The sequence below is a fragment of the Patagioenas fasciata genome, chromosome 2, assembly GCF_037038585.1.
Source record: "Patagioenas fasciata isolate bPatFas1 chromosome 2, bPatFas1.hap1, whole genome shotgun sequence".
NCBI classification, from domain to species: Eukaryota; Metazoa; Chordata; class Aves; order Columbiformes; family Columbidae; genus Patagioenas; species Patagioenas fasciata.
The window spans coordinates 129,454,656-129,471,336 of record NC_092521.1 but is presented as its reverse complement, the minus strand read 5'-3'; the positions used below and the strand labels follow the sequence as shown (position 1 = coordinate 129,471,336).

General features: G+C 36.0%; 1 protein-coding gene across 2 annotated transcripts in view; it reads right to left on the bottom strand.

Moving 5' to 3' along the window:
* Window positions 1–16,681, bottom strand: part of ZNF385D (zinc finger protein 385D) — a 422,321-nt gene that overhangs the window by 325,944 nt on the left and 79,696 nt on the right. For both annotated transcript variants that reach the window (XM_065831194.2, XM_071804956.1), the window contains exon 2: window positions 16,066–16,344. In XM_065831194.2, coding sequence (XP_065687266.1) covers window positions 16,066–16,344 — 279 coding nt within the window. The remainder of the gene's footprint in view (window positions 1–16,065; window positions 16,345–16,681) is intronic.

The window sequence follows — 16,681 nt, the reverse complement described above, 5'->3', positions numbered from 1 at the left end:
TGTTTTGTTGTTGTTTTGGTTTAGGATTTTTTTAAACACCATTTTGGCTAGTCCTCTGCTTTTATTGCTTGAGATCTCTTACTGAACTGAGAGCAAATAGCTCCTTCTTACTAGAACAATAGCTCCTCAGTGAAGAAAACTTCATATACGATGTGATTTTGTAACACTCCTCGTTTCCTGTTTGCTCAATCATTTTTACTACCTATAACTCATGGGAAATATAAGCCTAGACATGCTGAGGAAATGCTATGAAAAACCTGCCAAATTTTACTTAATGTCTTTTGGTCCAGTTCTTCCCTTTAAAGCATGAAGATTGCAAGAACACACAAGTGTCCATGTGTACAAACAAGCAAACATCTGTTTCATACCAAAGGCCAAATAGAACAGTCACATGCATGAAGATCTTGCTCTCCAAATAAGCCCATGCCATGGACGGAAAACAGCACATACTGAGTCCATCCGTTGTGTGACTAATCCTGTTCATGCTTTGCTGTTTCTGAGATTATGAACATTCAGGAACTGCAAAACACAAGCTAACCTTTAAAGCAGAAATGTGACTGCAGATCTTTGCACATTCATCTAAGTTGTTTGAGTGCTATGTATCAGAAATGGTATCCAGATCTAGGAAATTCTCACCATTCTCTATGACCAGAGACACCAGTTTATCTACCCTTCATCTGTCCCTGTCCTACATTGTTCCCTTTCAAATTGTAGCCAAGGGTAATATTGTCATAAATATATTTGATACAGAAAATCCCTAAGGATTCTACCAGTGCTATTCATATAAAGAATAAACACAATCACATTCTTACACATCTGATCTCACCGCCCAAAGGCATTTAAAAAAAATCATGGATCAAGCCCCCAAGCATTTACTTAGCACAAAGCCCTCCTGAGTTTGGCAGTAGCAGCTTCATACACCAATGAATTGTCAAATAAAGGAAATATCCACCAGGGTTTTTTTTCCAGTTCTAAAAAGCCAAATGTGTTAGGATCTAATATACCTGTGGGAATATTAGGTCTTATATGTTAACAATTGTTGAACAATAAAAACTTGTTATTTTGATCTTTACAAAGAAGAAAAAAAAATGAAAAAAGCTGCAAACTTCTGAGCAGTTCTGTAAACATCACAAAAATGCAGTTGCCAGCATTTTAAGTATTAATAGGGGGAGTTAGGAATGAAGATGAAAGGAAGTTCCTAAGGAAATTATTTCTTTTTTAATTTAATTTGTTAGAAAATAACATCTGCATGGCAACTATCACTGATAAAGAAAAGCAAGGAATAAAAAAGGCTGCATATGACAAGTATTTGTTTTTATTCCTTCATAATACTGGTTTTGTATGCATTGAAGTGAAAAATATTGCTATTAGTTTATGGAAGAACAGAGTCAGAATATAAGGAGGTTATGTACTTTCACTGTGCTCTGCACAGGCCAAAAATAAAGTTTGATATACTTCTTCATTCCAGGGCAACTATTTAATACTTGGGTTCAAAACAGTAGGATGCTTTAGGGACATGGGTTAAAATCCCCATAAAATATAAGAATGTTTCACAGTTCCATTAGAGGTATTGGAAGACTGGGGGGAAAAATAAAAAACCCCACACAACAAACACACATACACACCTGCCTGTTTTTTACTAATGCCACAGAAAGATTTTCCTAAATAAAGTCTTAATATTACCATACTGTGTACTCAGCACTATTGCTAAAATACAGACACTTCAGTGGTAAAGACAGTGAGAATACAAGGAACCACACATAACAGCATACAGAAAAGGAGAGAAAGACAAGGCCATTCCCATGAAACATTAAGTTCTACGTAATGAAATTAATAACTCTTCCTCGGTTCTTCTCCCTCTTTTCTCCAGATAACATCTTCTGCACTCCCAAAGTGAATTTAGACCGAAAAAAACCCAACAATCTTCATTTTACTTTTTGATGCTTCCAGTATTTAATGCTATTTATAGTATTACTCTAGAGTCTTCACATTCCTTCTGCCTTACAGAGAGATATGGGTAACAGAATCCCCACCCTGAAGACAGCCAACATAGCAGATATAATATTATCATATAGTATTAAATAATTCCACAGGTATCATGATCTAATTAAACTAGTGATAGAAGAACAACTGATGAAACTGCAACATGACATGTAAGCTATGGGTCTGTTCATAATCCAAAAGAGTTTTTTCTTCTAAAAGAGTACAAAGAGTCAGGCATGTTTTATATTTGTATGAGAAAAGTTCCAAGGTTCTCTCAACTTTATATGCAAGGAAACCTGGATTCCTCAGAGGAAACATGTGATTTATTGCTCAGTACTTTAGTGTCCAAATAATGTTAACTAAATTGGTATAAATCATTTTTGTGCTGAGCCAGGCAAAAAGGGTGAGGTTTTTTGCATTGTATCTTCTCTCTAGTATTATATGGTGTTAAAAACACAATGTAGAGGTGGATTTTCTTGAAACATAGCTCCAGTTATTAAGAACTTGATTGGTTTTAAGTTGTGTAGCATGGAAACATAACTTCTAAACTCTGGTTTAAAAAGAAAGTAGAAAACCAAAATACCATGTACATTCAAAAAAGTTGAGAAATGTCACAGTTAAACTTTTAACTCTTTTCTCTGCTCAAAACCAAGCAGTTCTCAGACAAGTATTTCCTCAGATAAGGACTAAGAATTCTTTTCCTAGGGTTCCTTGAAGTAGAAGGAGGACAAAATGAGAGATTGGTAGGGCTGGGGAAATACTGTGGTTTTTGCATATGTCTTTCACTTTGGCAGCCTGCAATGAAAGAACATCCTAACTTCTGTTGGGTAATTTACACCAACCTGCTGGTGCCTGGCAGAAGGAGCCCACCATCTGGGTAGGAAATATATGCAACAGGCATTCAAGTGAACGTGAAATATAAATTCCATGAAATTTTATGGTAATTTTCTTAATGACTTCAAGATGGTCAGAAAGCAAAAAATGTTTTATGTTCTGCCAGATTTTCAATTACTTCATCAAACAAGACAAACAGTTGCTTCCCCTGTCCTGTAGTCTTCCCCACAGTTGTTCATTTACTCATTCTAATACTTTTCTACATTTGTGTTTACCTCTGCAAGTTAATCCTATAAAAATTAATTTTCATGCCTGAATTTCCCAACAAATCATGAAAAAACACTGATCTAACCCCATCTAAATCCTACTTTCCCCTCATTAGCCAGCCTCCTCATGCAACAGCACTGATCCCCTTTTATCCCACATAAAAGTAAGTTTGTTCAGGGGTTCGTGCCACCGTTCACAGGGGGTTGTAAAGGGCATTTTACTACCAAAGAGCGAGCTTCTCCATGGGAACCAAGGCCTTCTAAAGTTTTCCATGGGATTAAACAGTATGAGTCTAACCTCTCATATTGTTACAGTGAAAAGGTCGGGTAGGAAGCTGCTGTTGGCCTGATTACTGCCCTCAGTACGGGTAATATCCTGCCTTGCCCTTAGGCCTTCTCTGGATCACAGTGGGTGGTTTTCAACCTCACACAATGTCAAGAGAAAAGGAGCCTTAGGCAACTCACTTCATACACAAAATAAACAAATAGAGCACATTTCAAAATCCATGCTGTGCTTCGTGTACATCTTCCTGTCTGCTCTGGTCTCAAGAATGCTGTGAAATGATTTATTATCAAAGGAATACAAAGGATGAAGCAGATATCATTTGATTTCCCCCCCAACTGGCCTTGTCTCCAGAAACTGCACTATAAACTCACGAGTTCTGCCCTTTTGTGTTCGCACATGCTGCCCCAGCCATCACAGTTTAATGGCATCTCATCTATAGCAGGTGAACTGCGGAGCATGGAATGCTCTGTCAGAACAGATTAACCAGAAATCCTTTGGGTATCCACAAACAGTAAATCATGGTGACAACTCTCTAGGTAACTTTGGGGATCAGCTAAGCTTGATTACTCAAGCTTTCTATGATGACACTTAATAAAAAAACAACAGTTAGTTGGCAAAAGAAGAAAGTAATGTTATGAAGATCATTCTCTAAATAAATTTAAAAAGAATGGAAGTAGGAAATTATGTATGTTTTTACCAAAACATACCAGGGATCTTAAAGGCACTGAACAGTAACTATACCACTTTTTACAGTGGAAAAAAAAAAAAAAATGTTGTATAGAGATACGATATTTTAGTAATCCTAACAGCTAACGTACTCCTAGAGATCTGTCAAAAGCAATAATGCCTATTCTTATTAAATATCAGTTTACATCAGTCATAATGTAATATGAATAGCAAAGTGCGGGAGGCTTTCTTGAGTGTATTGAATAGAAAAACATAAAGATATAAGAAAAAACCTTACATCATACTGTCTTAGAGCAGGTTCTCTAGACCATAAAATCTGCAGGATCAGTGAATATAACTCAATTAGAAGAAATGCAACTCAGCTTTCCAGAGCTATTAGGATTGGGAAGCTTTATGCCTACTGATGTTCACTTGAAAACATCATCATTATGACTTTTGATTTGACAAAATAAACACACATGCTTTGGAAAATTCCTTTCAAAAAGAAATTATTGCCAGTCTTCAGCAAAAACACATCCACTATAATTTTCAAAGATTAAAAAGTAACTAACTGCTGACTACCATACAGGAGCCACTCTGAGCAAACATGGAGATGGCACACAAGTGTGATCCCTATTCCACTGGAATTTTCTTCCAAACCAGCTCGAGAAATAATATTTTTCTAAGCAGACTAAGAAAAAACTATGACATGATTTGTGTGTGTGTGTGTGTGTGTGTGAATATATAACTGCTGTTCTCAGGAGCACACATATTCAAATTTGACCTAGCCCTCCAGTATTCTATAAACGTCATCAATGGATTTCATACGACAGGCTCTGTGTGACATCAAAGAAACCACAAAAGCAGACGGTTATTTCCTTCACTGCTGATTTGCAGGTATATAACAGATTAAAGTAACCTATAGTCCAAATTTTCAGCCTGTACTAAAAGTAAAGTTTTTTAAATATACATCCAATCTCACAAAGATAAAACTAAGAGACTCAATCTGCTGAAACAAACTTTTTTGGCTTTTAAAAAATAGTGTTGGTAAAATTAAAATCTTTCCTTGTTGAATAGTACTGAGTTTTCTATGCCAGCTATAAAATTATTTAAGTGTTCTTTCTTTGGTTATAGCATTTTTTGTTTCCACTATCTTTTACCTTAAAGGGTTCATAAGACCATAGAGGATTGCCACTGTTACTAAAACAATTTATTTCATAGTAGTAAGTCTTTAAATGTCAATGTTGCAATTCTGAATAATATATATTTTTCAAAGTTTGACAGTTCCAGGGTCTTTCATTTGGCTTTCTCAAGCATATTTCATCTATTTGCAACAAGGGTCACTGACATCGCAAGTCATTGATAAAATCAAATAAAATACAGTGAATTATTATGGCAATGTCTTTTTCTTAAAGTTTTTTCTTTCAAGATTTTAAAACATTGGGACTGGTCTGTTACTGATGTGTCATACTTTTGATATTAGACTACAATGACAATTCTAAATACAGAACTATGTTTCCCTCAACATACAAGAATTACTCTTCTATTATTCCTATCTATTATTCCTAATTTAATTTCATTATGAGATATGATCTCATAATGAAATTAAATTAGGAATTATAGATAGGAATAAAAAAAAGAAGCAACAAAAAAAACACACACAAAAAACCACCAACCAAAATAAAATAAAAAAAAAACCCACCACACACACACAAAAAAACACACCACCACACACAAAAAAAAATTAAAAACCCACAAACAAATTCAATATCAATTATGGGATCATTTTTTAAATTAGCTGTTTGACCACTCCAGTGCTTACATGGCAGGGTCTACTCTTGACATCTTCAATGGTTTACATTGAAAGTTAATGTATTTTAAGAAAAATAACTTCGAATGGCTATTAATGTTGGTGTACCATGAAGACCAAGTCTGTCTTAAAACATCATTGAACACCATGGTATATGTTGTTATTTACTGCAGCCTTTAGCATCTTTTCTTCCCTCTGTCACCACTAACAGCAGAAGAAGGTCTAAAAACAAGATCCATGTATACTAGTAGTTTTGTTCCGACCCTCCTCTTTTAGAGGACAAGAATTTTGATAATCTAACTAGATGGACTGTAACCTGTATCAACAGCAGTTCTGACTATACTACAGGCAATTTATTGAAAAAATACTGAAAAATACTTCAACTGTTTTACATTTCAAAGCCTTTCTAAGAATACAGATTTTACTGTATTTGTTTTGCTTCTGTCAAATGACATCAGCAATTTGACATTCAGAGTAGAGTTTTCTTGGCTTTTTGTTTTTTTAACATATAGCTATGAAGAAAAATCCTAGCCTTTGGCTCTATATATAATACTTCTTCTGATGTAAATTAAACAAGCAGGCCCCCGAATTTTTAACACGGATGTTTTCCCAGTGTATCTTCTACAGAACCTTAGAATAATTCAGGAAGAAAGGGTTCTCTGGAATTCATTTTGCCCAGCCTCCTACTAAAAATAGAACTAACTTCAATGTTAGATCAGGTTGAGTTCTTACATTCTCCACAGAATAAGTTTCACAGCCTCTCTGGGCAACTTATTCTAGTGCTTACCCATTTTTATTGTGAAGCTGTGAATGCTTTTTTCCATATATCTAATCAGAACTTCCCTTGCTACAACTTGTGACTGTTCCCTCTTGCCCTTTCACTGTACACATGCATCTGCTCTCTGAAGTCCCCCTAGGAAGCTGAAGCCTGCAACAGGATCCCCCATTAGCCCTTCTTCTCTTCACAGTAAACAAGAACAGCTTTGTCAACTTCTCTTCATGAGTCATGTGTTCCAGCAACCTGACCATCTAATAAAAAAAAGTGAACGGGTCTGGTGTCTCTCTTGTACTGGGGGCAAAATACTCCACGTGTGATCCCAAAAGAACCAAGTGAACAGTAAACACTTCCCTCAAACTAGTACCTATCCTTTTGCAAATGAAGTCCGGTGTGCAGTTACGCCTTCATCTCCCCAAAAACTCATGAATTACATTCAACTTGTTGCCCACAAGGACACCCAGGACCTTTTTCACAAAGCTGTTCTCCATCCTCTAACTTCTGTATGTTCCTCCTGCCGAACTTCACGTTTTGCATCTGTTGAACTTCATGAGGTTACTGCTGGGGCACTCCTACAGCTTGTTAAGGTTCCTGTGAAGGACAGTATTGTACTCCATCATACTAATGATTACGCCATGTTTAATGTCGCCTGCAGATTTGGTAAGTGTGCACTCCATCCTGTCATCAGAGTCACCAGTGAAGATGGTAAAGAGCACTGGCCTTGCTATCAGTCCTTGGGGAATGCCATGGGTTAATCATCTGCCTGTTAGACTGTAAAAGGTTGATCATTGCAATTCAAAACAGATAGTTTATCTGGCTTTTAATCTACTTCTACTCCATTCATCCAGCCCCTATCTCATCATTTGACTACAATGATCCTATGAGAGATCATAATGAAAGCATTTCTTCAGGCAGAAAACTATAATACCATGTTCCCAGAGCTAGTAGTTTCACCACGGAAGGTAATCAGGCTGGTTTTACAATGTCTACATGTAAATCTGTGTTGGCTGTTCCAAAGCACCTTTCTCTACTCCATGTGCCTGCACACAGCTTTCATAAAGACTTGCTCCATAAACTTCCTGGACACTGACTGGCTTCTAGTTCTTGCCTTTTCTGAAGGTGGAAGTAACACCTCTTTCCAGGCACCTCTACTTTATATTCTTCCCATACAGATCCCTTTAAAATGTACTATCCTGCTTTACACTGAAAACTTTCCCAGCATACAATTCCACAAGATACACTTCTACAGGCTTGACTCTCATGCCCTATGGGTGTAAGGTCAGAGACTACTCCAAAAGGGTGAACTGTTTCTTTAAAGACTTCTAATTTTTATAACATCACATAGCAAAGACACTTCAGAGCATCAGATATCACTACTGAGTTGAGTGATATCCCTGGTAGTATTTCAACCTCAACTTGACTACATTTGTCTAGGGTCCTTGTTGCAACTACGCTTGGTAAAAAGAATGCTATCACTTTATCAGTTGAATTTTGCTGCCTCTTCTAGGAAAATGGAAACATTAAAGAAAATATTTTTTCCAGCAGTAAAATGAGAAAAAGGGAGTATCAAAACTGGAAGTTTACTGAGAATGATGAGCTATACATATACATCCATCTGTGTTTTACTATATAAAAGTTTAATGACTAATAACATGACTGAATCAAAACTGAGAAAAGTAGAGCTAGGTGCAGTCAGAATTATGGCCATCTAATAATTGGTTTTATTCAGTTTGATTTTATTTTAATTTTTTTTTTAAAAAAAAACCACATACCCTAGGAAAAACTAGGAAATATTACCAGAATAGTTAAAACTGTGGACCAAGGAAAAGACAAAATTCTACTGTCTTTCCCCAGTGGAAAACTTATCTATCCACAATGCAAGCTGCCAAGGTTCAAACCCATATCAAATTTGAGGACAGGAATGGAAGCAGGAGGAAGAAGTTTTTTTATCCACTTTTTAATAGTTCTGCTATTTCTATTGGGATGAAATAAGAATTACTCAAAGGTAGGGATGGAGTTCTCCTGGCAAAGAAGGGACAGATGAGTCGTTAAGTGTTACCAAGGATAATTACAAATGGAGCAAGCTCAACAGAAGAAAATTAATAATACTCCATTTCTGACATTATATTCCATATAATGAATTACATACAATTCCCATGAGGACGGCTTGCATTTAAACACATACTACCCTGACATAAATTGTCCAGAGAAGAATTTTAAGAATTTTAATTTTGATTACAGGACTAAGAATCAGTTTAGTAAGTGAGCTGCTTTTCTTAAAATCAGTGTATCTTTCCAGCTGTCTAATTTCATATATATATATGGAAAAACTGAGGGTGAAATCTTGGTTTTATTTATATATCTACCATGCTGTCTGCGTGGAGACTCCAGTCAGGTTAACCTACAAGCACTAAAGTAACAAAATAAAATAATCTTAAAGATTAACTCATTCCCACAGTAGCAATGTGAAATGTAGGTTAGAATTGATGCTTCCTTGAAGATGTAAACTGAACTGGCATAAATGTGTGCTAACATTAATTAAGTTCCTCAATAGTGCGAGGAACTTGCCTCCTTCTCTTGAAATCAGCAGGAGTTTGTAATTAATTTCATTGGAGCTGGTCTTAAAACTCTGATCTTGACATATATTTCCCCCTGCTGTGAAACATGTCAGAGGATAAAGAATTAACTAAAGATTTCAGTGACACAACTATCAGTAAGACAATATATTTTGAATCAGAGGAATAAAAAGCCATAAATAAGAAAAAGTCAGCGTTACTGAAATGTATGTCACATTTGATGATATCTGCTTTATTTTTCTTCTAGTCAGATAACTCAAAAATTCTGTGACACCCTAAAAATTAAAAAAATAATGCCGCACGAGGTACAAATTTATCCTCGTAGAGGCTCATTGAGCAACATAGACCTACATTTAAAGTAACAAAAATAAGTGAATAAGGGAAAAGCTAGCTCTCAGGAAATTAATACTGGGAAATGTTGATAAACTTAGTGTGTTGTCATGAGTCATAGAAGATTTGTTGCCTACCAGATGCCAGTGCAGAAAAAATAAAACATCATATTAAAAGAAGGCAAGTTACTGAGAAGGTCTGGAAGGAAGCCATGGTCATCATAATCTATATTGGAGCTAGTGATATAAGCAGAACTAAATGGAGATAATGCAAAACAGGTTTCAAGAGTTTGTTTGCTGTACATGCAAGTAGAGATCAAATACCAGTGTTCTCAGAAATGAGACTGCTGCCACACTCAGGGAGAAGCAAAGAAAGGCAGACCAACATCTCAGCACAGCTCAGAAACAACACAAATGGACACAGATTGCTCTCAGAGTAAATGAACCTTATACAGCTAATTTAGTAGTGATTGTCGGTATTCCTGCTACAGCATAAAACATTAAGACAATACTTACCTAAAACAGCATTAAAATGGGGAAACAAACCAGTTCAGATAAATAGAGCATATGGCAGGTTCTAGTCTGAAGCCAAACAGGAGATTAAAAAAGAAAAAGACTAAAAAGAGGCTGTGTTGATATTAAGTAGAGGTGCAAAGTAAGATAATGGTCAGCTTTCCTGCTTTTCACAAGTATATATTAAGCACAGAGTACTAAAAGGCAGTTATTTTTCAACATAGAAGAAAAAGTGCTGTGCATCTCTCAGCAACGTGAAGTCCTGAAGATATAAGGCCATTAATGTCTAAAAAGGTCAAGTGAACTGTGAGAGATCAATGCTTGGAATGTACAGAGTAAGAATGGTGAGTATGGAAGAGGACTAAGTGTAGCAAATAAGGACAACAAGGGGTGAAGATTTTCACCCTCCAACCTGCATGTAAGAGAAGACTTTGTGTACTGTTGAAGACACCTTTAAAGTATCTCAGCCCGTACTGCCCCAGCACAGCAATCACAAACCTGATCCAGGTTTGCTAGAAGGCAGCAAAGTAAGGATCCACTTCTGAATTTGTTTCAGCTGTTTTCTCATGCACAAACATCCATGCCTATGGATGCCAACAACTTGCTAAACATCTTGCTTTGGAGATGGTACCCAAAAGGAGGGCACTCTCTACAGCTAAGGATATTAAAAGAGAATGTATGCAGTCTTATATTCAGGCAGAAAACTGGAACAAATCAAATTTGTTTGTAATTTTTTCAGTCTACAGTTAGAGGCTTGTTTAGACCCTGGGCTGATGATCCTGATGGTTGAGACTCTTCACATACGTTAAACAGTTTGATTAATAATAAACTGCCCAAATAGGCATTATTCAGCTGTCACCTAAGATGGTAGAAAATAAAGGAATTTACCAGTTGAGACTGAAACCATAGTTCAAGAAAGGACATAAACACATCCGTAAGTGTGCTTTGTGAACAACAATTTCTAGATATCCTCCAGCTTCTGAAGAATTAATCGTTATTAATAAACATAGTTTACTAGGCTCATATCACTTTTTTTCATCCTGTCGTGCTATTCAGTGGAACAAATACCAGACACATTACATTAAAAACTGTTTAACTACTATGAATTTCTCCTCCTCAAATCCAAAAGAATGTTTTTGGGGACTGTTAAAATGTATGTTACCTTTGTGGCTGCATGGGATTATTGAAGTTATTCCAGGTGCATCCATTAAACTTTCTCCCCAGACTCCTCACAACTTGTTACAAGGTTAGAGTTTACCTGATTGGTCTCTATTAAAATTCAGTCATGTCCCTTTGTATTTATTTGTAACAGGTAACATTCATTTAACTATAGGAAGTTTTCAATGTACACATGTAAAGAGTTTGTCCACAGTTACCATCCATCATTTTTTGTATACTCACAAAGTCAAGTGCATTATACTGTGTCTATCAGGGGAAATACGAACATCATGCATGTGGTTGGTGTAAACTGGCTCTTTCTTAACTCATTCAATGACACACAAGTTACCTTGTGATAAAACTTTGTGATGAACTATGATGTCATATATGGTGGCTATTGCATTTGTAAATATAATCAAAAATAAATTCTGCAAACACTAGTGTTTTAAAAGCCTATCTTGTGTGTAAAAGTGCTCTTGAAAGCAGAAACTTAATAGTTTGCTAACTGGAATAAGAACATGATGAAAACAGACAAGTGCTTTGGAATAAGAAGAAAGATTTACATCTGGGAGCAGTGGAAGTGACACCACACTGCCCTCAGCCAGTCCTACTTGTCCAGAGATCTCCAGCTTTGACATTTGAGAGGTATTACAGAATACCCAGAAGGAACCTGCTGTGCTTCTTTACAAAATACCGGCATCTATGACCCACAAACTAGAGGCTTAAAACCAGAGGATAAGTCATACTGGATTTACTGTTAACTGGCCATGAGGCTCTGCAGCACCACATAACAGTTTGCAACCTCAAAACATCAAAATAGCTGTCATGGTGCCACTTCTTGCTTTATCTTGAAAAGAACAAATAAAATGTGTGAAACAGATTTTGCTCATATTTTAATGTATATTTCAGTATAATTATAACAAACTGTTATCCATACTTAAGTAATATTTAGTGATGAATTAAGAGCTTTGTTTTTTGCAAATTTAATTCTGATCTCTTCCCCTTCTTCTATGCACTCACTGTCCTTGTTCACAGTATAATGAAATTTCACTAAGATGAAATTTCACTGAAAAGAAGCTGTAGGCAGGTTTAGTGTAAAAGAAAGTAAATAAACTCACTTAACTGGATGGGATTTTGTCTGGGTTATGAATTCAGAGAGCTAGATAAAAAAACTACTGCCAAATGCCTCACTGGCTCCCATGTTTCAAAAGAACGTTTCAGAAATCAATTTTTAAAGTGAAAGTAGTTTTATGAATTTTAGAGTATTTCTCACTCTCATTATTGTTGTCTAATATATTGTAGAAAATATTGTAGAGGAAAGCAGTTTTAGCTTTTGTCGTAAGAATGCCATATTCATTCATGATGACTCAGCAATTTACACAGAAGAAACCACAGGGGAAATTCTGGTTTACATAAAAATCTTAATAATATCAGATTTTTCACTAGTATTGCTACACATTTGCATCCACAGTTATTTTTCCATTCTGTCAGTAGAAACATGAGTTTTACTCCTGCTGGTCACAATAAACCCATTTCTCACAAGACATCACTTCTTCCTACAGCATCCAGGCTGGTTTTATGAGAAGTGGTGCAATGTTGGCAGACCAGATAGGAAACACATTTTGCCCTTTTTTAATGCGAAAACTTACTCAAAATCTCCACTGATTTGTTTGGCACCTTGTTTCTGCGTGTAGGAGGGCAGAAAGGCAAAAAAAATCACCAGCAAGAACAACATATTATAGAGTACAATGAGGAAAGTATGAGCCTTTTTAAGTGACATAAAAAGCAGTTATTAGGAGAAAGGAACATGGAAAATTGTGTTACTCCCAAGTACATACAGTTCAGTAACAGAAGTGCTGATGTCTTACCATGTCCTTTTAAGTCATCACAAACCACTGTACTGAGTAATGACACAAGAAGCAATGGGTTCACATCATTTTTGTGACTCTGCACAGTCTGCTGTTCTGAGGCTGCTCTGCCCCAGAAAGGTGCCAAGTGTATATCACATTGTAAAGCTGCCAAGCTGACAGATAAGCAACTAGCAAAACTTTTTTAGAAAAAATCTGGTGGGTTGTTCAAATTCAGTACAGATACCAATACAACAGAAAATAAATGCTGCTTTTAACCCCACAATGCACAATATGTATTATGTATTTGTAGAGGTTAATAGGCTCTGCACTTTAAGCAACTTACCTTATGAAATTATGCAGAGATATTCAAGTATAGTAACATGCTCTGTTATTTATGTCCAGCAGATAAAAGCTGCTTCACACGGTTTGAAGATGATGACTATAGGGTGACAGCTTTAATTACACAGTCAAAGGGTAATACAGCTGAACCCTACCTCTGGTCAGCAGTCCATTGTAAATTATTTGGGAATAAGACATGGACTGTTGCTTCATATATTATAAAATCAATCCTCCACTTCTATTACCCCTGTGATATAAAACACACAAACCTATCCTACTTTGTGAATAATTCAGAGGTGAAACAGAACAAGTCACAGTTCCCATTTATTTCTCAATTTTTCCACGGATGTTAGTTCCAAGTGAACACACAACTTTGCAAAGGTTTATGTTAATACAACCCACAGTACAGTCCATGAACTGCTGTAATGGGGTTTACTTGTGCATAGTGCAAGCACTTTACTCATTCAACTTGAGGCAGAATTAATGTCTTTCAAGGTTTCTTCATTGGTAGTTAATCTCATAGCAGAGCCTTTGCTTGGTTTTAATTTACAGAAGAATTTAGTCTTAAGAATGATTAGATCATTAACCTGGACACAAAGCATAAAAGCTGTCTTCTGTGACAACCAGACTTCTACATAAGGAATATCATTCTCAGAAGTAAAGTAACCTACTGACATACATTGAATAAACAGTACTGTGCATGTTTTACAGTTACACCAGTGACCTTCAGAAAGAGTCATTTGTGTGCATTTGACAAACTGAAAGGGTCAAGCCGTATTTTTTTTCAGTTATGGTCATATATCACTTGAACTTGCTGAAGTCTCATCAACAAAACAATCATTCATCCAAAAAACATTGCCCGTATTTCAGATTTAATACTAATTTTGACAAAACATATTATTGTAGAAGGTCTGTCACATTCTACTTGACTTTTAAGAGGGATCTTGACCAGGGACTCTGTTTGAAGTGCGGGGAGGGTGGTTACTCAAACATTCAGTTCTAATTCAGTTCTAACTTCTAGCAAGAAATATTTTATATTGGTCTCTATTTCATTCATAATGTTCAGCTAAAAAAAGGAAATCTCAAATTTTGGTGACATGGGAAAATCACTTCCTTATGCTCTTTGCTATGTTGTTCTCTCAGTGGAGTGCTACTTTTGAAGGCACTCAAAAGATCTGCCCGATTTAAAAAGTTTCAGGCAACCTCCCAAAATAACTGCACTTTCAAACAAAACGCTAGATAGTCAATCAGCTATCTTCTGACTACAAATGGATGCAGGTACACACGACATAGTGATACTTTTAAGAAGAAAACAGGAAACATGCCGCTATACAACTATATCGATCCTCTCTAGAATATAAACGTTGAAGCATGATTGAAGCCCTTTGCTTAATTACTGGTTATTTTATTATCATGGATTAAAGCAGAAAAATGAACTGCCAAAACCACTTTCTATTATTAGCAAAATTGTTGTGTTAATACTAACAATAACACAATTTTACCTTGACTGAAGATAGCAATAACATTAGGCTGTGTTTATTTGGTTACAAAAGGAATGCATTTGTGGATAACCATATTGCACTTTTAATCACTTTTAACCAATCTATCTTTACACATGTTCACAGCTCTTACTAATGGTAGTGGTATCCTTTCTAAGTCTGAACAGTGCCAAACATTATAGTCCTGCCGCTTAAATACAAAATTATTTGTGTTGTTCAGTGTTATGGGGTTTTGTTTTGTTTTAAGGAAATGAGCAACACCACCTACATAGCAAAGAACTCGCATCTAAAACACTTCAGCAACATAACCCAACTCTAAAAGCCAAGACAAAGCACAGATTACTAGAAATACCTCTAAGGTCCTATCTAGGGATTAGTTTTCAGTATGTCCTTCTGCAGATGCGACAGGAAGCAACGCATGGCACAAAATATTAAGCAATGTCTGGTCTGAAGAAAGCAAGCCTGAAAGTCCTAAGTGCATCATATTAAGACTACCATTCCTGTGACACAGCACATAGAATCAGATATAATAATACAGCACAATGCTGTACACAGACATACAATGCACTCCTAAACAGGAAAACATGCCACCTACTAAAAAACGCTTTTCCCAAAGCTGTCAATGAAATCAGTTAAAATCAAAATAACCTCTGTTCCATCTCTGTTTGACTTCAGTCATGATCTTTAAACAGACTTATGCTAGCTATGTGTTGAATCCTGAAGAAGGGAACTAAAGCGAAATGAGTTTGGGAATGTATTTGTTCTGTGTAATGTATTTGTTTCAATTTATTTTGCAAATGCCTTACATTCCTTGAAAGCAAACATACCTTTAACAAGTATAGCCTTTCTAGTAGACCATAAAATATGGAATATTACTGATTATATTGAAAACCATCAAAATGCAAATGAAATGAGAAAGAATCTGAAACAACATCATCAGGTAAACAAGAAATAAAATCACTTGTAACAACAGACAGTATACCTTTAGCTATTTGCCAGATACTCATGCTAGGGATGACCCCAAGCACTGAAGTCAACAAGAACCTTTGCCTTAGTATCACAGGATTTGTTGACCGAATTAAAAAAAAAAATATGCTTAGACTCATACATAATGACATTACTGCACATTGCTGCAATTCTCAGCTCAAAACTTAGCAAAATATATATATATTAATGCTTACCATTATCACTTTTAAGATTTCCATTGTTGAGCTGTTTTAACCTCTTCTGATGAGATTTGCCATTGTAGTGGATTTGTGCCTGAGCAGCAGAGTTCAGCTGAATGTTACAAACATTACACAAAGTGAAATTGGTGTGTTTCTTTTCTCTTTCCTTCTTTTCTTCAGTGCCATCGGGTGCTAATTCTTTCTCACCTTCCCTGTCTGGGACGGGCATGAAATCTGAATTGTATGACTGGTTATCAACTGGTAAATCAGGGCTCCAGGGCTTCTTCATATTTTCTGGGGGGGAAAAGAAAACAAAACAACAACACAGGAGGGAAAATTGATGAGTACTAAAAAATAATATAGACAAGATTCCTACACCTGAAACCAACAAAAGGCAGGTTCTTTGCATGTTCACATTTTAGTGCTACATTTCCACTCATGTTTTGCTTTCTGTTCATGGTTTTCAGTTCTGCTGTGTAACTTGGGTAACCTCACAGCCACTCAGGAGAAAGTCTTTAAATCTTATGGGGTACTATTAAATCCATCACTGGAACCAACCCATCACAGGGTTTTTTTGTTTGGTTGTTTTTTATTTTTATCTTAACCCTTAGTTTATTTAAGAATTATCCTA